This window comes from Coenobita brevimanus, chromosome 94, assembly GCF_032717465.1.
Source record: "Coenobita brevimanus isolate Jiangsu-jjx chromosome 94, ASM3271746v2, whole genome shotgun sequence".
Taxonomy (NCBI): Eukaryota; Metazoa; Arthropoda; class Malacostraca; order Decapoda; family Coenobitidae; genus Coenobita; species Coenobita brevimanus.
Window position 1 is genome coordinate 7970317 of NC_137047.1, and position 24458 is coordinate 7994774.

Genomic DNA, 24458 nt, shown 5'->3' on the forward strand with positions numbered 1-24458 from the left:
ACACACACACACACACACACACACACACACACACACACACACACACACACACACACACACACACACACACACACACCACCCTTTCTCCTCTTTTATTCTTGCTCTTTCTTAAAGTCTTTTTCCCCTTCTTTTATCCTGCCTTTGTTCGCCCTCCTCTCTCTCTCTCTTTCTCTCTCTCTCTCTCTCTCTCTCTCTCTCTCTCTCTCACCACCACCTTTCTCCCTATTTTTATCTTCAGTATCGCAGTTTCTCTCCTTTGTGGGAGGGCCTTTCACTTTTTCTCCAACTTTTACTTTTTTGATAAACTGCTTTTCCTCTCTCTCTCTCTCTCACTCTCTCTCTCTCTCTCTCTCTCTCTCTCTCTCTCTCTCTCTCTCTCTCTCTCTCTAACTCTGTCCCTTCATTCTAGCTTCCATGATATTAATACATATATCTTATTGGGAAGCATCTCGTAGCGAGGGGAAAAGGAATATTTTTTACGAGTAGAAATTATATACATAGGAACGAAGAGAAAGGATGCAGGGAGATGAAAGTGAATGGAGGAGAGAAAGGAAGCAAAAAGGAACGGAAGGAAGGAAAGGAAGGAAATAATAGAGTCAAGGAGAAAGGAAGGACTGATATAAAGAACAGGAAGATGAAGATTGGAAAATGTGAGATGAAGGAAATGAAAATAGGGACGGAGAAAGGTGTAAGGGAGGAAAGGAGGAGAGATGGAGGAAAGGAGGATGAGATGAAGGAAGAGAGGGAAAGATAGAGGAAAGCACGAAGAAAGAATAAGGAGTGAGGTCGAGGAGAAGAAAAAGAGAAACGAAGATGGGATGGAGGAAAGAAGGAGGGATGAACGAAACGAGAGAAAGATAAAGGAAAGCAAGAAGGAAAACAAAAACATTAAATAGGGGGTAGGAAATAGTAAAAACGAAAAAAATTATATTGGAGAAAGACAGGGGTGAAAAAATATATCTAGACACTGTGGTAGAATATCGATTATACGTTTCGTAATTTAAGAAAGAAAACATGATATCCGTGTTGTATTTCAGTTCTCACTCTCCTCTTCTCTCTGCTTCCCCTTCCCGCTCCTTTCCTTCCTGTGCCCCCCCCCCCCTTCCCAGTCCTCCTCACCTTCATTCTCTCTTTATTTTTTTTCCTTTAGTTCTTTATCTCTACCTTCATCTGGTTTCCAAATCTCTCTCTCTCTCTCTCTCTCTCTCTCTCTCGCTCTCTCTTTCTTTGTGTGTGTGTGTGTGTGTGTGTGTGTGTGTGTGTGTGTGTGTGTGATAGACTCTTTAGGTCCACAGCAATGCAAGGACTTTCTCGTCAGGAGAGTGATAGCCAGACTTAACCCATCCCCATGCTGCCGAAACACGAATGGAGATGGTTTGTCCGTAGGAAGAGTGATGCATGTGAAGTTTGATGTGTTGTAATGGCTGTGTTTGTGTACGTGTCAGGGTGTGAATATATACAAGCTACAGAAACGACACCCGACAATCACCCATTTTAAATGTCCTCCGTGGTGTGGGTTTGAGGCCGAAACTCGAAGCACACGCATCGCTAGACGAGTGCGTTAACCACCGAGTCACAACAACTTATATAGGAATATCCTCAGTCCTATATCATCTCTTGCAAGTGCTGGAGGCTACAGTACCGTGGCGTAGAACAGTACATGATCAAAAAACTCCAGCTATGTCTTGAGTATTCGGTCCTGTGCAAAGTACCTTACCTTCACTCAGACGGGAGTTTTCCATTGATGTTTTTACCCTTGGCGTAGTAGTTTCGGGAAATAGCAAAGCAAGGATACGAGAAAATAAAAAGAGCTACGTAGGAGTAATGTTTTTTTCTTTATTGGGTAACATGAAACGTAATAAGGAAGGTACAAACAAAGTCGAGGGCATGTTTTGTTTACTCTAGACGATGATCACAGCTATGTTGACCCTCTTCGGTGTGGCCGCTGCTTGTCGACACACACACATACACACACACACACACCCTGGTTCTATGCCCCCCCGCCCCTTCGCTCCTCTACCTCTCTCTGCCACTTTTTTCGTCCCTGTTGTCCCTCATTCTCCTTAGCTCCTTTCACTTCGTTAATCTTGTGCCATTTTTTTTTTTTTTCATCTCTCCTTCACCCCTCACTCCTAGTCTTTCTAAATTTCCTGTCTTTCCAGCATCCATTTTCATCCTTTAACATTCCCTCAATTCCTGTCACCTCCCTGTTATCTGTTAACTCTTTTTTCCCTTATTTCCATCATCCCTCTCCTTTCCCTGTCTCTCTTCTTTCACCTCTTCTCACTTCCCTTTATCCGTTCTTCCAGTTTGTAAAAAGTAAACTTGACAAATTGCTGTCTCTCGCTCTCTGTATTCCTACCCATTCACTTCCCCATCAGTTCATCCAGTCAGTAAAGTATTGCTGACTGACCCACCCATCCACCCACTCACTAAGTACTGGAGGAGTGGGTCGGGGGAGGGGGGTCGAGCGAAAGGGCGGGGTGGGACGGGGGCAGTAGAACACGGGGTCACCTCCAGCCACAATAAATATGGAAAATGAGGTCGTCACATGTCACCCGGGAGGAGCACCTGACCTTTCATCCACCCCCCCATGACCTGCCTTGACCTGGTAGGGAGGGGGGGATCAGGGGGATATGCCGAGTGAGGGTGACGGTCTGGGGCTGAGGGCACGACCACTTGACACAGGCATTTACAAATTATAAAACAATATATACAGGGATGAAGCTGCACGTCTTGTAGAAGGAAGGGAGGGAGGGAGGGAGGAAATGAAGGAAGAGAGGGAGGGGAGGGAGGGAAAGATGGGGGGCTGAGGTGAAGGTGAGGCAAGGTGAGTGAGTGGGGGTGGGGGTGGGGGGGGACAACAGAGTGAGGAGGAAAAGGTTGAATGTTACTACAAATTTTTGGAGAAGAGGTGGACGGCAGCAAGCAAAGTACAGTACGTCTAGTTGTTATGTTTTTTTTTTTTTTTTAATCTCTGTATGTGTGTTTGTGTTTTGTGTGTTTATAAAGCGTCTAGAAGTATCCCTCTCCCAGTGGATCCTTGAGCCAGGGGTACTTGTTGGGGCAGCGCATGCAGGTGTTCAGGCGCAGGGTCTCGCCGGGGAGCTCATCGGTGTTCAGTTCGCAGTTGGTGCCGCCGAAGCAGTATGGTTGTCCCTGCTGCACCACACACTTGTCCTTCCAGGGGTCGTAGTTCTTCAGCTGGGAGATGGGGCGTGGGTCCTGCATCCACTGAATCACCTGGGTCATCGTCAGGAAGTACACGTCGTCGTGGTTGGCCAGGGTCTCGTCCAGCCAGTACAGGAAGGTGTCCAGGATCTCAGGATCGTTCTTGAGGAAGGCGGAATGGAAGCAGAGGCCGAGGGGAGCTCTGTTGGTGAGGTAGTGGCGGTCGAAGTTGTTCTGCAGGAAGCGGTAGAAGCGGTCCGCGGTGGGCTTGCTGGAGAAGCACGAGTCAACCATAGCGCAGCCTGGCAGAGGAGCTTCAACATCGGGGTCCTCACGGCGGTCCAGCTCGTTCATGACCATCTCCCACACGGCGAAGGAGCGGGTGGGGCAGACCTGCATGTTACCGTGGCAGACGTGGGGCATGCGGTAGTACAGCGTGTAGGGCCACAGGGGAGGGTTCTGCAGGGGGGCGGTGATGGTGGAGTCGTAGAGGAAGGCGTTGTTCTCCATCATCTTGAACTGGTTGTTGCCGCCCACGCGCAGGTAGGGAGCGCGCACACCGATGACGGAGTTGTCGGTGATGTTGGCGAAACGGTCGACGATGACGCGAGCCCCGGCCATCTCCTGCTCCCACTGATCCTCCGTGGCCTCCGTCCAGAAGGATTCGCTGTCGTTGTGGCTGAAAGAAAGGAAAAACAGACTCGCTCGTTAGTCTAGGAGAAAGGTAAATAAAATACTCTCTCTCTCTCTCTCTCTCTCTCATCTGCTTTATTTTCCATTATGCCGTATCTCTTTCCCCTCCCTTTTATTTCCCTCTCATCCATCTCTTCATCTCTCCCCCCTATCTCTCTTCCTCATTTTTTCATACCACCACTGTCAGCCCCATCTTTTATCCCTCCTGTCTCTTCTTCCCTCCCTCCCTCCATCCTTCCTGTCTCTTCTGCCCTCCCTCCCTCCATCCTTCCTGTCTCTTCTTCCCACCCTTCCTCCATCTTCATGTCTTCTTTCCTCCTTCCTGTCTACTCTTCCCTCCCTCCCTCTATCCTGTCTGCCTCCACTGTTACCCACCTGATGGAGTGTACAGCAATCTCATGGCCGAGTCTATGCATCTCCTGTACGGCGGAGTAGTTGGTGTACTTGTGGGAGACGAAGAAGGTGGACTTGATGGAGCACTGGTTGGGGTTTAAGCGGGCGTCGAAGATCAGCTGGTACAGGTCCATGTTGTTGTTGTTGATGGCGTCGTCGAAGGTGATGGTGATCATCTGGGGAACCTCCTGTATCGGCATGTTGTGGGGGATCTGTGGCGGGGGACGAGAAGAACAGGGAATAGCCATGTGAATTATGTAGGTTGAGGTAGTATTTGTGGGGTGGAGATGAACCGGGAATTATGTGGCGGGTAATTATGGTGTAAGTAGTGTGGTCTGTTTATCTTAACATGGCGAAATTGGGTCATACGCAGAACTTGAGTGCTGGGCGACGATTGAGTGAATGTTGGTGTGAGAGTGTTACCAGAGCTACGTTTTTTAGTGGGATTATCGCTTTGTTCTGTTCAGTACCAATAGAAACTAATAGCAATAGCGTGAAAAATATAAGCCAATCAGGGGCAAGGGAGCGGAACATCTTTGCAAAAACCTTAAAACCAGTTACAGGTTCTTGACTATGAAATTTTACTCAGACTATCTTTGGCGTTTGTATTACTTGCATCCTGCTTGTAACCGTACACCTCCCTGCCCATGACTGTTAACGGTGGACTGAAACGACCCGAGTGCTACTGACCTCGTTGCCGCTGTGGTAGCAGAAGCAGTCAGGGAGACGGCACTCGTCCTGGTTGCAGGGTGGGGCGCTGTTGGGGTCATTGTCCACGTCTGTTTGGGGGGAGACACAACCAAATTCTTAAATATAACTAAATTAGCGTTTGGAAAGTGTTAAATGTGCATTAGTTAACTTTGTTTCAGAAGGTGTTTGATGAAAAGCTAATTTATGCTCAGAAGTTATTAAATGTAGCTAACGTTGCCTTCAGTAGGTGTTGCAGAGTCGCTACATTAAAAAAGAATAGCAACTGGGAAACCGCAAAGAAATATACAAATACTGCTAGAATAATGGTGGAACTTGGAAAAGATGATAGAGATACCGGTGATGACTAAAGAGGTCAGGAGGAAGTGGTGTGGGTCACTGAACATGTGTCCTTGTGGATAGATGAGCCAGTGACAGTGAGTGGAAACTGATGAGTATGCGAGGCTCTGTACATGAATGATTGATGGCGACTGAAAATATGGAGTGCTTTACATTTCTGTGGCTCTACGGAGAAATGTATTACTGCTTCACAATTAGTATGGGTGCTTGAGAGGGGGGGTGCCTTCGCGTGGTGGTGCAGAAATAGCCGGCTTACTTCACTGCCCAGTTATACAAAGGCCTCTCGGTAAACTCCCTAGCCATTGAAAGGGGGATGTAGACTGAGGATAACGTCAAGCTTGAGTCTGTCGGGTTCACGCTTAGCTGAGTCTGAGGCCACAACTATTACTGCTACAAATGGCGGAAAGATGATTGTTGTTCACTGTGTGTATCGTTGATGGAAGGAATGTATAAGCCAAAATAAGAAGTAGAGGTAGAGTTGTTAGGAGAAGGGTTGTTAGATGCAGAGGTAGAGGCGGAAGTACAAGAAAAGTAGATGCGCGGTTAGATAGACAGATAGATAGATAAATGCACTGAAACGTACCGCAAGCATTCTCGTCGGACAGATCGCTGCAGTCTGGCTTTCCGTCACAGAAGAGCTGGCGGTCCATACACGTACCGTCACCGCAGGCCAAGAAGTTTTCCTGTAGGGGCAAGAAGGAACGGCGGGTGTCATGTTTACTCTGCCTTGCTCACTCACTCACTTTTACTCATATTCACCTTGTCTCTCTTCCTCACTCACATTTATTCATATTCACCCTCTCTCTTCCTCGCTCACTCCCTCATATTTACCCTGTCTCTCGCTCATTCAGTCATTTTCACTCATATTCACCCTGTCTCTCTTACTCACTTGCTTTTGCAGATTTAAATAGTCAGTTGCTTTTATTCGCATTTACCTACTGTGATTCCTGCAGTGTTTCTCAGCCCTGCCTTTACCAGACTAAACCCTTTACCGCCTAACGACACACCGGGACACTCGGATATTTAAAAGTTGATGAGGGAGAGGGCAATCAAGCTAGGACCGATGAGCCTGTAAGCGAAGGGCGGTACGCTAGAAACCACCCCTGCGAAACGCCATGTGTATCAATTTCAGGCAGTAATGGTTTAATCACTCATGGCAGTCACGCACACTCACTCCCCTCGTCTTATCCTGACTTTGTTTTTTCTCACTCACTCACTCACTCGCTCGGTATGTCTCGCTCACATTCTTTCAGGTCCTCACTCTTTACTTTTTCAATTTTTACTCTCTTACATAAGCCTCGAGGAGGACCTGTCAATCTCTGTTTTCCCTAACTAGCGCCAGACGGTTACATTGGCAATTTTGAAAACATTGTTTTTTAATGTTTCCGCTTAAGAGCCTGTCCCTTAAGGCCTAGCGGTCCTCCTACCAACAATACACCTCCACATGTCACCACTTCGGCGCTGATACCCACCGTCCATATTGAATACATGCTAGGGCTGTCTGTACCTGGATTTATTGGAGTTATTTCTAGTCCCTTCACTACGAGAGGACCTCCGTAAAAATGAATAGTGTTTTATCGCCAGCCAGGAACAGGAATATCAAATGAGTGAACAAATATATAAATAAATAAATAAATAAAAATGTCATGCTAGTAAGGGAATAAATGGAGGGTGTTTCTCAGTGTCTTACTCAATGCTTCTTACCGCCACCGATCTGCATTCACTCATCACCCACCTCAATTATATTTTATTTATTTTTTTTTTTGCCTCATTACTTTATCTGCATAACCTACCAACAAACTCATTTATTACTCAGCGGCTAACCCTTTTTTTCGTTATATGACGCATCACTTCATTTTGTTGTCAGATTTTTTTTTACCCACCACCTCATTCATTTTTTATTATTTTTCAGTAACACGACTACATTGTGCATCATCTTTTACTCATGTTACAATACTCATCCGCTATTTCTTTTATGTATTTTTTTTTCTTTTATATTTTTAAGTAAGGTGACCAGTGAGGCGAGACATTGAGCTTTGTCTGGCGTCCGTGGCTCAGAAAAATCTCAAGCGAGAATGAACTTGCGGATTTTTCAGTACGGGATTTATATAGTAGTAGTAGTAGTAGTGGTAGTAGTAATAGTAGTAATGCTAATAGTAGTTATTGTTGTTGCTGTTTGTTGTATTCGTATTACCGACTGAGTTTGAGTTCCCAAGAACGGCCTTGAAATTTTTCTCGGTGACTGTCTTATGCGGCTTGCAAGAGACTTGATTGAGGAAGTAAGCATTATTCTCCCCTCCCCCCTTAACCCCTCCTCCCTTAACTTCTCACCCCTACCCCGTCCATATTAATAATATAGACGACTGTGTTCATGACCACTGAGTCATAATTACTTTTTTTTTTTTTTTTTTACCATGGATGTCCTCACTATCATTATATTTCATCACAGTAATTCAGATGACTCTTGTGTTATTTCCTCACCGAGATGACTCAAAGGGATCTGCCGGAGTCGCTGCAGCTAAATCTCTGAGTCATTTGTTTTTACACGTTTTAGTAAATTATTTCGTGAAGTTTGTAGTCGGTCTCACGAATTTGGCGAGAGTCTTTTACTGTAGGTTATGTGTGTGTGTGTGTGTGTGTGTGTGTGTGTGTGTGTGTGTGTGTGTGTGTGTGTGTGTGTGTGTGTGTGTGTGTGTGTGTGTGTGTTTTGACTATATTTCGTGCAACACTCACCTGGCAGAGAGGCTCGATGGTCTGCAGGAGAGGCTTCACCTTCTTCTTCTTGACCTTCTCTCCGCAGTTCTTGACCTGATCGTTCCACTGGCAGGTCTGCAGGTTGAGGTCGAAGGAGAGGCCGTGGGGGCATTGCAGCGCTTGTAGGCCCTGAGGAGAAGGAGAAAGAGAGGGGTTAGGGAAGTCGGAGATTAAATAGAGGAAAGCGCACACACACACACACACACACACACACACACACACACACACACACACACACACACACACACACACACACACACACACACACACACACACACACACACACACACACACACACACACACACACACACACACACACACAGGCAAACCCTCCTCTTATCGAAGTGTAGAGGCCCTAACTTAAGACTGCCCTAGGAGAAACACTGAACCTCGCCTCTGATAATAATACGTGATCAAAAATATTCTAGTCACCTTTGGAAGTTTCGTGCCAGTGCAGAAGCCAAGGCCGTCATTCTAGTGTTTTTGAGTTGGTGGTGGTAGGTGTGGTGTTGGTGGAAAATGAGGGTGTGGTGGTAGGGGGAAGGGTGAGGTAATGGTATGCTAGACCTTGAAAGGGTGATAACGGAACTGTGACGAAGCAGAGAGAGTGTGATAGTTTATAGGAGGGAGAATGATACGGTGGTGTGTTACTGTGACGGTGTGGTGATAGTGGGTGGTATGGTGATGATGCAGTAGTGGTGGTAGGTGTGAGGGATAGTGGTGTGGTTATGAGGGCAGGTGTGGTGGTAAGTGGTGTGGGATAGTGGTGTGGTTATGAGGGCAGGTGTGGTGGTAAGTGGTGTGGGATAGTGGTGTGGTTATGAGGGCAGGTGTGGTGGTTAGTGGTGTGGCTGTGAAGGTAGGTGTGGTTGTGAAGATGGGATGATTTTGGTTGTGGTGTGGTGATGATGGTAGATGTGATGATGATGGCTTTGCTTGAATGAAAGTTCAGTTGTTCGTATGAATAGAAACAAAAATTATTTCCAACCTAATAAGTCACTGTTACAAATAATTATTGAACTATATATTTAAATGTCACAATAAATACAAAGTCAAAATGGAAGTTTGACTTCTAAATAATCTCTCTCCTAAATTCTGTATCTTGAAAGTTGGTTTTGTAATAAAGAAAACAAATAACAGTGTGGAGAGAACAGTAACAGAAACTGGTCTTATATTAGATTCAGATAAAGCTTTCCAGATGCGAGAGAGGAGAAAGTAGCAGCGGGTTAAAGGTAAGAAGTCAGAGAGAGAGAGAGAGAGAGAGAGAGAGAGAGAGAGCTGGAGGTGAGTAGAGGAGACGGAAGACGAAGGGTGGAGTTGCAGGAGTGATGTAAGTATGATGGAGTTGCACAATAACCTCGACAACACACACACACACACACACACACACACACACACACACACACACACACACACACACACACACACACACACACACACACACACACACACAACGTAGCCTCCTGTCTATCCCACCCTTCTCACAGCTCAACACTTCACATCTCATTTCATCCCTTCCCTAACCCTCCATCATATTTCACGATGTGATTTTGGTGCGATTAGGAATGTGTAAGTGGGAGTGCGTGTTGGTGGGAGTAAAAGGGTGTGTTTGTGGGAATGAAGGAGTCGTAGGGTGGGAAGGGGGATGGGAAAGGGTGTGTCAGGGTGTTGTATTGCACAGTTGTGTTGAAGGGAGGTGAAATAGTGTTGTTAAGAGTTTAGATGATGACAGTGTGATAGTGATACGAGGTGAGATGTTATTCCCTTCAACCCGATGACTTCCTTTATTTTTTTTCTGAAGAAGGTTAGAAATTTTTTTTTTATAAAGTTTAGGAAAGCTGTTCACGAGCGGAAGGGGTGTGTGGTGTTGTGAGGTGTGGTGTTAATCGTGTGGAGATGTGCTGTAGCGTTGTGGGGGTGTGATGATCGTGTAAGAAGTGGAATGGTGTAAGGGATGTGGTGACGGTGGTGGTGTTGCGACGTTGTGGTGTTGGTGATGTAAGAATATGGTTTACCGGTGAGATGTGGTAATGGAGATTATGGTGATGATGGTGGTGTGAAGGCGTGATGTCGTGTTGCCTGAATGTAGTGGTGTCGTGAGAGTGTGGTGGTGGTGGTGTGAGAATGTGGTGGTGGTGTAGTGTTGAGGGTGTGGTGGTGGTGGTGTTGCTGGTGGTGGTGTGATTTGAAGGACTGGTGTGAGAGTCTGCTGTGAGTTTAACCTCATTCTTGACAAAATTGAGGCTACGTGACGTCATGTGTGTGTGTGTGTGTGTGTGTGTGTGTGTGTGTGTGTGTGTGTGTGTGTAGTTTTGTGTGCTTATGTTTGTATTAGACAATTATCTGTGAAGTAACAACCTGTACCCTTTAATTCTCTCTCTCTCTCTCTCTCTCTCTCTCTCTCTCTCTCTCTCTCTCTCTCTCAAGATTAATGACGTGCGACACTTTACGTGAGCGACTCGAATGACGTCATAATACCGCTGGCAATCATTAACCAACCGCCCTGCTCAACACCCATTACGGAGACAATGTGTGTGTGTGTGTGTGTGTGTGTGTGTGTGTGTGTGTGTGTGTGTGTGTGTGTGTGTGTGTGTGTGTGTATTACAATATGTAGTTGTTGGTTTCATGAGCGTGTCTTCACATACTTGGTGTCATGTGTTTTTGTTCGTGGACGTGTGTTAATGTGTGTGTGTGTGTGTGTGTGTGTGTGTGTGTGTGTGTGTGTGTGTGTGTGTGTGTGTGTGTGTGTGTGTAAGTTTGTAGCGTTTGTGTATGTCTAAGAGCACATCTGTTTGTGAAAGTTTTTAGGATACGATTTATATGTGCACCTGTGTGTGTTACTGAAGGTTTGCATGTGCGTGTGTGCCTGTCCATGGCCACGTCCACAGGCATCTAGTATGTGAGAGTTGTCTGTTACCGCCAACCCCAGGGAGTGTGTAATCAGTGTGCTTTACGTAATTGTGGTGAAGTTGTCGTGGGGATGGTGGTAGACTGAAGGTAACGAATAGACCGTGGGATAGGTAGCAGATAACTGTGGTTGACAGGTGATTGTGGTTGGTGGTTGGTGATTGTGGTAGTATTTCTGGTGCAAAGGTGGTACTTGTGGTAGACTTTGTAGGTGATTGTGGTAGACTGCAATTGATCTACGTAGACAATAAAAATGTGTTAAACGTTGTAACTGTGGCAGGTAAAAGGCGAGTGCAGAAGACAGGTGGCAGATGCACGTGTTGATTGATGTGGCACGTGGTAGATCAAGCACGTGTTCATAAATGGGGCACGTGGAATAATAAGCACGTGTTTATGGATGGGACATACGATAGATAAAGCACGTGTTGGTAGATGTGGCACGTGTAAGACTGAGCACGTGGTAGGTGAAGTAGACATGTAGATGAAGGGAATAAGGTAGGCAGGTGGGTGAGTGAGGTAGAAAGGAAAATGAAGAGTCGGGTAGGATGAGAGTAGAGTGAGCCTTACAACACAAGAGAGGGAGAGAGAGAGAGAGAGAGAGGCAGGTGGAGTGAAGGAGCCAGCAGGAGGCGAAGAGAAAGTAGGAAATCAGGTGTGACTCTCTCTCTCTCTCTCTCAAGTCGGTGAGTGTACTGTACTGTATATTATGTATTTGTTAATGAGTGTATATGTATGTACGTGTATGTGTTTCGAGGTCGTGTGTATACCGGGATGTAAAGTGTATTTCGATGAGTGGGTATGTATACGAGAGAGAGAGAGAGAGAGAGAGAGAGAGAGAGAGAGAGAGAGAGATGGATCTAGAACAAACATACTCTGATGACTTCATTAAAAATCCGGCCAGTGTGTGTGTGTGTGTGTGTGTGTGTGTGTGTGTGTGTGCTTTTTTGTATCTTAGTGAGAGAAAGAAGTACAGTAATTCGGCCTTGTGCGGACGTTAAAGTAGACCTTGATATTCAGGGCTTGTGTTACCTTTCCTGTATTCTTATTAACCTCACCTGTATTGTTATTATTTATTTATTTTCGGATCAATAGAGCGAAAGAGAGAGAGAGAGAGAGAGAGAGAGAGAGAGAGAGAGAGAGAGAGAGAGAGAGAGAGAGAGGTTAGGTGGTAGGTGAGAGAAAGGATTGGAGGGAATTTTGGAGGGGAGGGAAAGGGAGGGTAGGAGAGAGAGAGAGAGGGAGAGAGGTCCTCCGCCAAGTGACCTTTAGTAAAGTGTTGGGGCAAGAAAGAGAGAGAGAGAGAGAGAGAGAGAGAGAGAGAGAGAGAGAGAGAGAGAGAGAGAGAGAGAGAGAGAGAGAGAGAGAGAGAGAGAATGTGGATCAGTGTGACTTATAATTCAGGTAGATAGGTAGGTAGGCACGTAGGTAGGTAGTAGGTAAGTAGGTAGGTAGGATGGTAAGTAGGTAGGTAGAAGGGGGAAAAATAGGTAGTAAGCTCACAAGTAGGTAGAATTTAATGTGAAAAATAAATCACAAATATTACCACAGGTGATAGGGGTAGATAAAGAGGTAGTCGTTCTGAAGAGGAATGAATGTTAAGCAGGAAGTAAGCGATAGTCGACTAGATGAGAGAGAGAGAGAGAGAGAGAGTATTAATTGAGTGCGGCATGTCCTTGTTGGCACGCATGCTTGCAATTAACAAGCTAACATTCTCTCTCTCTCTCTCTCTCTCTCTCTCTTTAATTGAGACAGGTAGACATTACCGGACAGGTACTGAAGGTGAATTGGACAGGGACGACTGGATTGGTATTAAGATAGGAAGATAATGAAGGAAGAACTGGTATTATTGGATAGGAATACCAGGTAGACGGGTATGAGAGAGAGAGAGAGAGAGAGAGACTTTCCCGCAAACATAGTGCCTATAGAGAGGTGGAAGAGAGACAGGGACGGACAGAGAATGAGAGAGAGAGCAGACAGACAGACAGAGACAGACAGGCAGACAAGTACTGTTAGGCAACCCGTGTGAGGGTAGTGAAGGGAGGGAGTGTACAATCATTGGACTCGCTCACAAGGACAGACAGGACCCCAGACTGGACTAACCGGTATGAGAGAGAGAGAGAGAGAGAGAGAGAGAGAGAGAGAGAGAGAGAGAGAGCGAATGAAGCACTCCAAGGTTTACATTAACACTCGGAGCGATATCAGTTTAATGGCGTTGGGGTACGAGTTCGAGGTTTTCAAGTGGTAAGGATGTAGGACTGCTGTGTGAAAGGACGCGAAGTTGAGGTGAGGCGGGGGCAAGGAGCATTATACGAATCCTGCTTTCTTTAATACAGGCTCAACAAATCATTCACAAAACTCAAGGAGAATCCCCCGCCAGTATCATCACACCAGCCTTAATGAATAGTCCTAATATGTATTCAATATGGACGGTGGGCGTTAGTGCCCATGTGGCGTCATCAGTTTCGCAAGTGTAGCTGTGAACGAGCGAGTGCAACGAGCTAAGCGATGTTCACTCTACGTTCAGCTGAGAAATGAGCTGCCCGACACGACATGGCCCGATCGCGATGGTTTTCTGAGGCTAATAACTTTTCTGCTGTGTGAGATAGAGATTTTTTCAGCAGGTAATAGATATATTCAATAAATTTTGTTTTTAGCTATATACAGTATTTACTCCTGAAACCAAAGAAACCCCTTGGAATTCCAGCTTTCCAAGGGAATGTGCCAAGGGCTTCAGTTGACATGCTTCACTATGAAATCGAATTTAAAAAGTTTCCTGTTGTAACACTATGTATTCTTGCATGAATTCTAACAATTCGGTATCGAATATCACGCTCATAATTTTGCATGAACGTTTTTCTATGTTTAGAGGGTGAAATCAGCAAGGGTAATCACCCCATTTCTGGGTTTTATCATTCGATCAATAACCAAGCGTTTGCTGACGCATTTCGGTGACACGGCAAGTTGGGAGCAGAGAATTGATCATTGCGCGTGTGATAAATGCTACGGTGCCTCGCTATATGCACATCCTGAGAGAAAACGAGAGAGAGAGAGAGAGAGAGAACGTGAGAAAGTAAATATTTTAGCTCTGTTATTCTTCTGTTATTGTTCAAGTACCTCACCAAAAATGTTGAAAGTTTACACTAAGCTGAAATTATGATGATAGGCATATGTACGAATGCTTGCTCGCTCTTTCGTCACGCGCTCACAAAGTGCACTTTACTGGTAGTAGGCCTTCAGAGTACTTTACATGCAAAAATATAAACCTCTGTGCCTGGTAAATATTTCTGTACCAACAGCTTCAGGACGATTATTATTATTATTATAATTATTGTTATTATTATTAATTTTGTTGTTGTTGTTGTTGTTATTATTATTATTATTATTATTACTCGCTTAAAGGCTGCCTTTGGCTGCCACCGTTCGATATCAAGTCAGTTTCTATTTTCAGTCGAAAGGAAACAGAAATTTTAATCGCTCATGCCGTGAGCGAGATGGTGTGAGGAATTTTCTCTTATTTTTATCCTGCTGGGACACCCGTTGAGAAAAGAAAGAGAGAGGCAGGATAGTAGTGTTTGCTGTAATACTAAATTATACTATAGCATTATAGTACACAATTAAAGGAGTATGAGGAGGGAGGAAGGAGAGGCGAGAGAATGATAATACAACAAAAACGTCATTCTTCTCAATTCTGTCATGCTGGTAATTTCAATGTCAGACCTAGGACGAATCCATCCTCTCCACTAAAAGCAGATATTAAATTTGAGGGTAAAGGCCAGATATGAGTCATAACTCGGGATCCGGTGGCCCGATTGGACTGGAAATTGTTCTATTCTTCAAGTTAGAGCATATTGACGTATCATGCTCTGAGAAAAATTGCATTACGTTGTGCCGTTTTTGCAGTGTTACGGTTATAAACAAACATTCAGAAATTGGAGCATAATAATATAGCGTATGTGGGAATTTGTACGTGGTTAGTGACAGCAGTGAAATGGCCTCGGGGTAGGTAAGAACGTGTTGAGTTTCCGACATCCCTCCCTCCCTACCTTCCTCCATCCATACATACGTACGTTACATAGATACATACATACATGCGTTTATACGGGTCTGTGCTGTATATATCACCATGTTAATCCCTATGACCACTTTAGTCTGTGTGTAGGTTAAGGAGCTGTGTTAAAGATCTCATGCGTGTTGTTCAAGCGAGCGAACGAGAACACCTACACACAGCCCAGATTTACTCCTCAGGTCGGTGTGTGAGTGTGGGTGGGGGGTGTAAATGGGAACAGACTTTAAAGGCGTAGTTTTGTCAAAATTTGGAACTTACATGAATGAAGTATATGTTTGTGAAATCTCTGTGAAAAATTACTATGACCATATGACCAGAATGTTTTAAATATCAAAAGTATTCTTAAAATGGCCCTGCCTCTGACGTTATTCAAGTTACGATTTTTTAAGGGTAGTTCGTGTGATTGAAGATCCTTTAAAATATTCAGTTTTGTGAGATGATGTGATTTTTTTTTTTTTTTTTTTTTGGGGGGGGGTGTTGATGTCTGGTATTGCTGTCACTATACACAAAGCGAGTGAAATGGAACTTTAACTCCTGTCCCAAGTCGTGACGCGTTTGTATGATTCTGAAGGAAAGCAAACAGCAAAACGAAAATAACATCAACCAAAGAACATGTGAAACTAAACGTGGAAAGTGATAGATTTGAAAAAAAAAAACTGTGCAGAATAAATCTTCAACAAAACCTACCGGGCTGGAACACGCCTCGCTCGCATCAACACCTATTACACCTTATTGTGGACATCTGCTACCTAGTTGCTGGTGCAAAATAAATACATAAATAAAGTTGATCAAGGTATAAAAGGTGCAGTGATGTATCTCCCTCCAAGGATGGTCGAAGGAAACCCCAAGCCAAGACCCGTTCACTTTGAGATGCCTTGACACATTTGTTTGGAAGACTAGAGTTTGTAAGCAAAGATACTTGACTTGTTGATATGCACACTAAGGACTGAGAACATCGGGTAATCCTTGCAGTTAGAGATCTGAATGGGAAAGAGATGAGTGTGTGTGAGAAGATCGGTGCTGCGTAGCATCCGTAGTGGGGGAAGGCCTGCTGACAGATAGTTCAGAATAATGTCCAGAGAGAGTGATGCAACATTGCGGCGAAGAGGGCGTGTGTGCAAGGTAGACGCAACACCAGCAGAGGAGATTGAAGATCAGCAGAGAAATGTCAGAAAAACGAGTGATGTGTTGTAACTCTCGATGCTACGCTGTTGTCACGAACCACCAGAAAGTACAGGCTGGTTACAAAATGAGGTTACATCGGGGAACACGGTACCAGGGCAGCCACAGACACCGCAGGGCCCACGACGCTCAGAAACAGGAACCGTCAATTTGGGGAACCTTTGTCGTTGGCCATATCGAACCTTTGATGTGACGGTGGCCCAGTATCATTACACAGTGCAGTATTTCCCTTTGTAGCCTGACGGTATATCCCTATGTAACCTGACTTTCGAATGAGTGAATGAAGTTGATAATATACTCACGGCCTCAGTGCACTGGATGACGTTCCTGCAATCCTCAGCCGTCAGCCTGAACCACTCCCCGGGGCCCTTGTCGGTACACAGGGTCTTTAAGAACTCCTCATTCTCAGCGTCGTCCTGGCCAGCCGCTGTGGGAGAGAGAGAGGGGGGAGGTTAGAGGGGAGGAAACAGGAGAGAGAGCGGAGGAAACAGGGCAGAGAAGGAGGAGAGGAAACAGATGAAGAGGGGAGGAAACAGGTCAAGAGAAGGAGGAAAGGAAACAGGTTAGAGGATGGAATAGAGAGAAGAAACACCTAAAGGAGAGAAAACATGTTCATGACAGGGAAATAAGTAGGGAAAACAGGAAAGGGAGGGAGGAAACAGACCAGAGGGGAGAGGTTAGAGGGGAGGAAGCAAAATAGAGAGGAAAGGAAACGGAGCAAAGGCAGCAAAAAAAAAAAAGTAAAAAGAACAGGTTAGAGGCAGGGGTACGGGGAAGGAAACAGCCAGAAACAGGGGAAGGAGAGGAAACAGGTCAGAGGCAGGGGGAGGAGGAATCAAGTCAGAAGCAGGGGAAGGGGAGGAAACAGGTCAGAGGCAGAGGGAGGGGAGGAAACAGGTCAGAGGCAGGGGGAGGGGAGGAAACAGGTCAAGAGGGAGACAGGGAGGAGAAGTGAACAGGTGCTATACTTCTCTCACTTCAACCTGGCTCCGATTTTCTTTCTTTTGCACCTTATTTCCCGTGACTCGGTGGCAGAACGAGACAGTGACACGGATCTGTATACTGTCGCCAACACTTCTTCGTGACTAGCACAATAGTCTAGTGTCAATCTAGTGTTACGACTCGACATTCAAGATGGAGAGATGGTAATTCTAGGCCAAATTAGAGTAAAAAGGGTATAGTAAATAATTAAGCAGAGTTTATACCGTCTCAGCTACCGGATTATCTAAACTTCGCTGCAGAGTACGAAATTTATCTTTTATTCCTGTTAATTTGAAAATTTTATTACTTCAGAGCAGTTTATAGCAACAGATTGATTAAAAACTGAACTACTTTTGAGTTTTATTCCAGCGAAACGCCAGACGATTTCATGCAATTCCGCCAACCACTCCCCCTCCCGTGGCCCAAGGGTGAAAGAAAGCCCCACGACGCTACCAGACCCCCACCACCGCCGCCGCCGTCGATTATTTACAAAAACCCGGGGACATGATCCGTCAGCTTTGGCCGCCTGCCAGGCCGAAGGTCGATGACTCTGCCGACGGACACCAGGGCGCAACAAAGCCGGCGCTGCTGAGGCGGACCGGGAGGCAGGTGCGCAGTTTATTCTGAAGGACGGTCGGTCGGTGAAGGAAGGAGTCAGTTGGAGGGAAAGAGATCAGCAGAGAGGGAAGAGGAAGGAGCCAGCAGAAAGGGGAAAGGGTAAATAAAAGGAATGTGGATGAAGGAAGGAGTCAGCAGTAGGGAAAGAAAGAGATCAGGAAAAAGGGAAAAAAAAAAAGTAATTAAACAGACAGTCGACGAAGGAAGGGGTCAGCAGGAAGGAAAAAGGATTAGAGAAAGTAAAGGAGGAGTGGATTAAGGAGAGTGGATGTATTAGGTAGTGGATTAGGGGGAAGAAGCGTGCAATTGAAGTGACCAGGGATTAGCAGAATGGAAATAGGAAGTACATTGTGAAAAAATAGAGTTACACAGGAAAAGGAAGTTCAGTGGCAGGGTAGAGGAAGTTGCCCTAAAGAAGAAAAGAAGGGTAGGGTGAAAGAAAAGAGGAGGGGAAGTCTGAAAAGAGGATTACAGAAAATAAAGAGGGAAAGTACTAATGAAAAGAGGAAGGAGCGTGTATATGCAGAGCGATGGGGGAAGAAAGAGACAAACAGAGATTAGAGAGAGAGAGAGAGAGAAAGAGAGAGAGAGAGAGAGAGAGAGAGAGAGAGAGAGAGAGAGGCGAGAAGACTTATGTTGCCGATTGTACGCGACCATGAAAAACAGAAAAAAATATATATTGCGTGACATCGGAACATACAAGGGATGGCCTCCACACACACACACACACACACACACACACACACACACACACACACACACACACACACACACACACACACACACACACACACACACACACTTCCACCCCTAACGACCCTCAACCACCCACTTTCGTCCATTATTACCCCTTCCATCCACTGCTATCGCCGCCATTAATAAGTTTCCCTTGTCGCCCCCAGTCAGCCATCTTGAAACACCTGCCTCTTGGTTGGGAAGGTTTGGTGGAGGGAGAGACTGCGTTCTTTTTCCCTCAGTAGTACCCCCCCCATCTCTCTCTCTCTCTCTCTCTCTCTCTCTCTCTCTCTCTCTCTCTCTCTCTCTCTCTCTCTCTCATTTGCCCTCCCTTTTCTTTCTTTTTCCTTCGTACTGTCTATATCCATGCATTCTTTCTCCCACTCTGTCTTCATTTCCTTTTTCCTCTTCGTATATCTTGCTTATCTACCTATAATCTTCTGTCTTCTTGTCGCTTTCTTTCTTCTCCTTTCAGAGGCTTCCTTCCTCCTTTCTGTCTTCATTGGCTCTTCACCCCTTTCCTCCTCACTCCTTATATCTCGGCTTGCATCACTTTTCCTCCTCCAGCCTTTGTCTTCGTTCTCATTATTCCTCCATTTTCTTCCCTCTGGTTTTCTTCCCAGGCCTCTTTCTGTTTTCTTTTGCTCGTCTCCATCCCTTCCCTTGTTTTCTTTCTCCATTTCTGTGTTTACCCCTTTCCATTATCTTCTGTTCTTTCTCACTTTCCTTTTGTCTTCTCACGCTTTCCTTCTCCTCTCCCTTCCCTTTTCTCTCTCCCTCTTCTCCGTGCCTCCCCTTCTGGCGATGGAGGGGAAAGGCAAGCGGGGAAGGGGGGGGGGAGAGGGGGGAGAAAGCTCGAGGGAAACCAGTGAACAAACACATTTCCCTAGAAAGCGTGCAAGTACTGAGGGTGGTACGTTAGTAGGACGGGAAACTAACCGCACACACACACACACACACACACACACACACACACACACACACACACACACACACACACACACACACACACACACACACACACACACACACACACACACACACACACACACACACACACACACACACACACACACACACACACACACACACACACACATATGGATGCATGTGCATTGTCTCCCCTACCTATACATATACACACAATCGCTCATGCGCCAGCATAATTATACTCTGTATTGTTTATCGTAGCCGATTTTTGACTTAGACCAGATAGTCCATTTCCTGAAGTTCAACAGTCCATCCATGAAGCATCAGGTGTCGCAACACACCCTCATATATTCACTACTTTGGTGCCAGTACTTAGTAGCGCTGGGACTAGCAGCGAAGTGCCTGCCCTGCTAAAGCTGTGCTTGTTGCAGGAGCACAAAATTAGCCAAAAGACCCCTCTCAGAGGACATCGTTCAGTCTGAATGCTATCTCGCACATAGTCACCCATGAACACGAACACCGACAAAATAAAACAATACTCTGTGCCCATTGCCACCCACATTTCACTCAGTTAAGACGTAGCAGGTGGGGACCTAAACATCTCAGAGGATATCAGTCTGAATCAAACACGGGGTGTTAATTATTGGACCCACAGTGATCCCATGTATAAAATATCGCTAAAAAGTATCGTCATGATTCGAAGTTTGCTGAGATTCATCCATTCATCCATCAGTCTGTCTGTCTTTATCTGTCTGTCCATCAGTACATACTGCACACACACATACATACATACATGCATACTCAGCATCAGTACTACAGTTGTTGAATTTGCGTGTGGATCAGGCCAAAGATCTCGACTGTGCACCGTGTTGATAGTTCTCTTACGATTGTTGTCTTTATTTAGAATCCTACTGACCCTGTGCCTTATTGGGAAAATGGGGCTGAGTGATATTGTTGCACTGAAATTCAGATCCACAGTACGATCCTTGCATCAGCTAAAATCGAACCCGCGACCTAATGATTAGCATGGCACTCTTGTACAACGTACACACACACACACACACACACACACACACACACACACACACACACACACACACACACACACACACACACACACACACAATCTTCTCGTGAAAGGCCGTACTTCAATACGTCTCGCACATACACACACACATGTTTAGCACGCATACACACACATGCATACATTAGCTTACGCACACACTTCACAGACACGTGTAAATGTCATATGTATATTTGCACACGCACACAGACTATAAAAATATACCTACTCAATGGTCCTTATACACACTTTCAGAGAGGGAGGGGGGGGGAAAGTTGTGAGGTTTAGGGGAGAGAGAGAGAGATGGGGGTGGGGAGGAAGAGAGTTGTGAGGCTTAGGGGAGAGAGAGAGAGACAGAGAGAGAGAGAGAGAGAGGTTGCGGGGGTGAGGAGGGAGGTAGTAGAGAGGAAAGCGGGTCAGCAGGGGGTGAGGGGGCGGGGGCGGTAAAAGTGAGAGTGAGAGGAGGTCTCTCAAGTCAACTGGAAACGGGGGCGGGAGGGAAGGTAGACTGGACCCCTACCCTCCAACTTTTGACACACACACACACACACACACACACACACACACACAGATCCATAGTGTACTAACCACGACTAAATAAAAATTCCACATTCGCTCTTTTAGTGTATGTATATATATATATATATATATATATATATATATATATATATATATATATATATATATATATATATATATATATATATATATATTTAAAATCACACCAATTCAGTAACCATCAATACCTACTCATAAAACAAGAACATAATATGTATATTATACAGTAGCAGTAATAATACTATTCACAGCATTAATACTGGTAATTATATTTGTGATGGTAATGACGTAATAGGCATTATTTTGGTCGTTATAATGAAAACAATGACGCAGTTTAATCGCAACCACGGGAAATGACTAACTGTGGAGGAGAAGGTCACTAGCCAGGCAATTGTTGCGTTGTGCTAGCTTTATTCTCTTTCCGTCTCTGCCTTTATCTGCTTCATCCGTTTCCGCTCCTTCTCTCTCTCTCTCTCTTTGAATGGCTTGCTTTATCCATCAGTTTCTCAACTTTCAGCATGAATGTCAACTTCCCGTTCTTCCGCAGTCGTTATTTATTATACATTAATCAAGTTATTTTTCTTTACTCTTCTTTGATGATCTTGCTCTGTTTTCGTTTCTCCATTTCTGCTCTTTTTATCTTCGCTTGCTTACCATTTTGTCACTCTCATAGTCAGATATTTCTCTCTCTCTCTCTCTCTCTCTCTTTACGAGTTTTGTATTCTCTCTCCTTCATCATCAATATCTCTTCCCATTATCAGCCCTTTACTATTTTCCTTCATTCTGCTTCTTTTTCCTCGTCTCTCATTTTCTCATTCCCCCCCCCCCCTTTTCATGGTTTTCACTCCCTCTAGTTCCTCTCCAGATGTTTGGCTGTCTTTCCCCCTCATCATCTCTGTTTTGTTCCTTCCCCTTCTCCATATTAGTCTGTTTCTTCCCTTCCTTCGTCTATTTCTGTCTTTCCTCCTCGTTGCTCATCTCTTTCCCTCCCTCTCCCATTCCTTCTTCATCTTTCTTCCCCTCCCTTTCCTCCTTCATCCATTTTTCTCCTTTTTTTTCCCTCTTCATCCATCTCTCTCTCTCTCTCTCTCTCTCTCTCTCTCTCTCTCTCTCATTTTTCCCCGCGGAGTTGAAAATATGTCGTCACTCTCACACGGGTCCTTTGTGTTAGGCGCCTGACAGTGGCCATGTTCACAGCCCGAGAATAATGTGTCGAACTTATAATCGTTGCCGCTTTACGATCGCATTTTACTCGCTTTTGTTGCAGCAGAGAGAGAGAGAGAGAGAGATTGGTTATTATTCCGCTCGCTTTGGTGGAAGACGATTGATCAAGAGAAAGATTTCAACTCTGTCATATATAGTAATCCTCTCCATGCCGCGTAAGGTAGCTCAACTCTCCCTCATAACAACGATCATGGAAGATAATGTGATAATATTCATCCCTCTCTCTCTCTCTCTCTCTCTCTCTCTCTCTCTCTCTCTCTCAGGAGCGGGATTGTTAAAAGGTGGACCAGTCACATTAAGAGCGGCAGACATTATGCAATTGGATCGGCATGTGAGAGAGAGAGGTCATGTGAAGGGGACTGGGTGGAGAGAGAGAGAGGGAGAGAGAGTTCTAGAAGGGGAGGGAGTTCTTGGAATAGAAAGGAACGGTGAAGGTTGATGAGTAAGGGAGAAGGGGGTGATGTAAGTTACTGGAAGGGAGAGGAGCTGATTATAGACCAAGTAGAGTACGAGGGAGAAAGTGATGCGGTAGATTATAGAGAAGGGAGATGGAAATGGTAGCGTTCGAGAGGGAGAAAGGGACCTGGTAGTTTAGAGAGAGGGGAAGGGAGGTAGTGGAGGGAATAGAGGAAGAGTGGTTTGGGGAAAGAGAAGGGGGGACAGGAGAGTGAGGAGAGCCGATGGATGGGTTGAACAGATGGTGGATAAGAGTTTTGATGGAGATAGTGAGGGAGGGAGATGCAGTGAGTAGAATGATCGAAGGATGTCAGGGTAAGAGACAAAAGATGTAATTAGAAGAGGTAGGAGGGATACAAGGTGGAGCAGGCAGAGTTGTACGTAAGAGAAAGAGACAGAAGAGATATAGATGAAAGAGACAAGAGAAGTAAATGGAATAGATAGAAAAGATGTAGAGTAGAACAGACACAGGGGATGCAAGGTGGAACAGACAGAAGAAAATTAATGTAGACGGAACATGTAGAACGGATTCAAGGTGGAAGAGACAGAAGAGATGCAGACGGAACAGACAGAAAAGATGGAGGTGGAATAGACAGAAGAGATGCAGAGTGGAACAGACGGAGCGTGGTGGAGAGACACATAGTCCACTCTCCGTGATTGTTAAACACTTGCACACCACAGAACACTTAGTAATTTTCCTTCCAACTCCACCAGACGAGGAACGAAGAAAAATAAGTAGTGAAAGAAAAGAAGGTCCACCACTCGCGACGACCGACGAACGAACTTTCACTGTCACCGTTAGCAAAATTTTTCTTCCAAGACTTCTTATTAACAAACAGCATGCATTTTTTGGAGGGATGTGTTTATAGCCCCTTTTTGGCCGCGGGCACACTCTTCCTTAAAGCTGTTTACTTACCGATGCCTAGGAGGAAAAGCGTCCCCAGCGCCACTCTCAATAGCGTCATGTTGTCCGTACCTCAGGTGACCGCGTACTGAGCAGCGGACCCGGCGCCGCCGCCTTTTATACCTGCGGATGCTCGCCCCACTCTCACGCCGGGCCCACTCCCAGGACAACGCTGTTGGTAGGACACGGGTCCCGGCAGGACATGGCTATTGGCAGGTAATGACTACTGGCAGATCATGGCCACTAGCAAGGCATGGCTGATAGCAGGACATGGCCACTGGCAGGGCAAGACCGCTAGCAGGACATGAGTAATAGCAGGACATGATCACTAACAGGACAAGGCCACTAGCAGGACACGGCCACTAGCAAGACATGATCACTAGTAGGACATGGCCACCAGCAGGGACATGGCCACTATCAGGGCAATATTACCAGCAAGACATGGCCACTAACAGGACAGTATTACCAGCAAGACATGGCCACCAGCAGGACAATACCACCAGCAAGACATGGCCACCAGCAGGACAATATTACCAGCAAGACATGGCCACCAGCAGGACAATATTACCAGCAAGACATGGCCACCAGCAGGACAATATTACCAGCAAGACATGGCCACCAGCAGGACAATATTACCAGCAAGACATGGCCACCAGCAGGACAATATTACCAGCAAGACATAACCACCATCAGGACTGTGCATACCAGAAGGCCGTAGCTAGTGATGGGTTATGGCAACTGACAGGATAGAGCTACTAGCAGGACATGGCTACTA

At 45.5% G+C, this 24458-nt stretch overlaps 1 protein-coding gene across 1 annotated transcript; it reads right to left on the reverse strand.

Annotated features, from left to right (window-relative positions):
* Positions 1–1822: 1822 nt before the first annotated feature.
* Positions 1823–23767, reverse strand: LOC145412933 (chitin deacetylase 1-like). Its single transcript, XM_080282740.1, has 7 exons — positions 23696–23767; positions 16517–16641; positions 8038–8187; positions 5888–5987; positions 4948–5036; positions 4240–4469; positions 1823–3850 (listed from the first exon to the last, which is right to left on the reverse strand). The coding sequence occupies exons 1-7, from the start codon at positions 23742–23744 to the stop codon at positions 3016–3018; spliced, it is 1578 nt and encodes a 525-aa protein (XP_080138866.1). The 5' UTR covers positions 23745–23767; the 3' UTR covers positions 1823–3015.
* Between the last annotated feature and the right edge of the window lie 691 nt (positions 23768–24458).

Bases quoted from the DNA above. Each gene is read 5' to 3' on its own strand.
- LOC145412933 (XM_080282740.1), bottom strand. From the start codon at position 23,744: ATGACGCTATTGAGAGTGGCGCTGGGGACGCTTTTCCTCCTAGGCATC. The intron at 16,642-23,695 runs GTAAGTAAACAG...TCTCTCCCACAG, and splicing joins GCTTTTCCTCCTAGGCATCG to CGGCTGGCCAGGACGACGCT. The intron at 5,988-8,037 runs GTGAGTGTTGCA...TTGCCCCTACAG, and splicing joins CCATCGAGCCTCTCTGCCAG to GAAAACTTCTTGGCCTGCGG.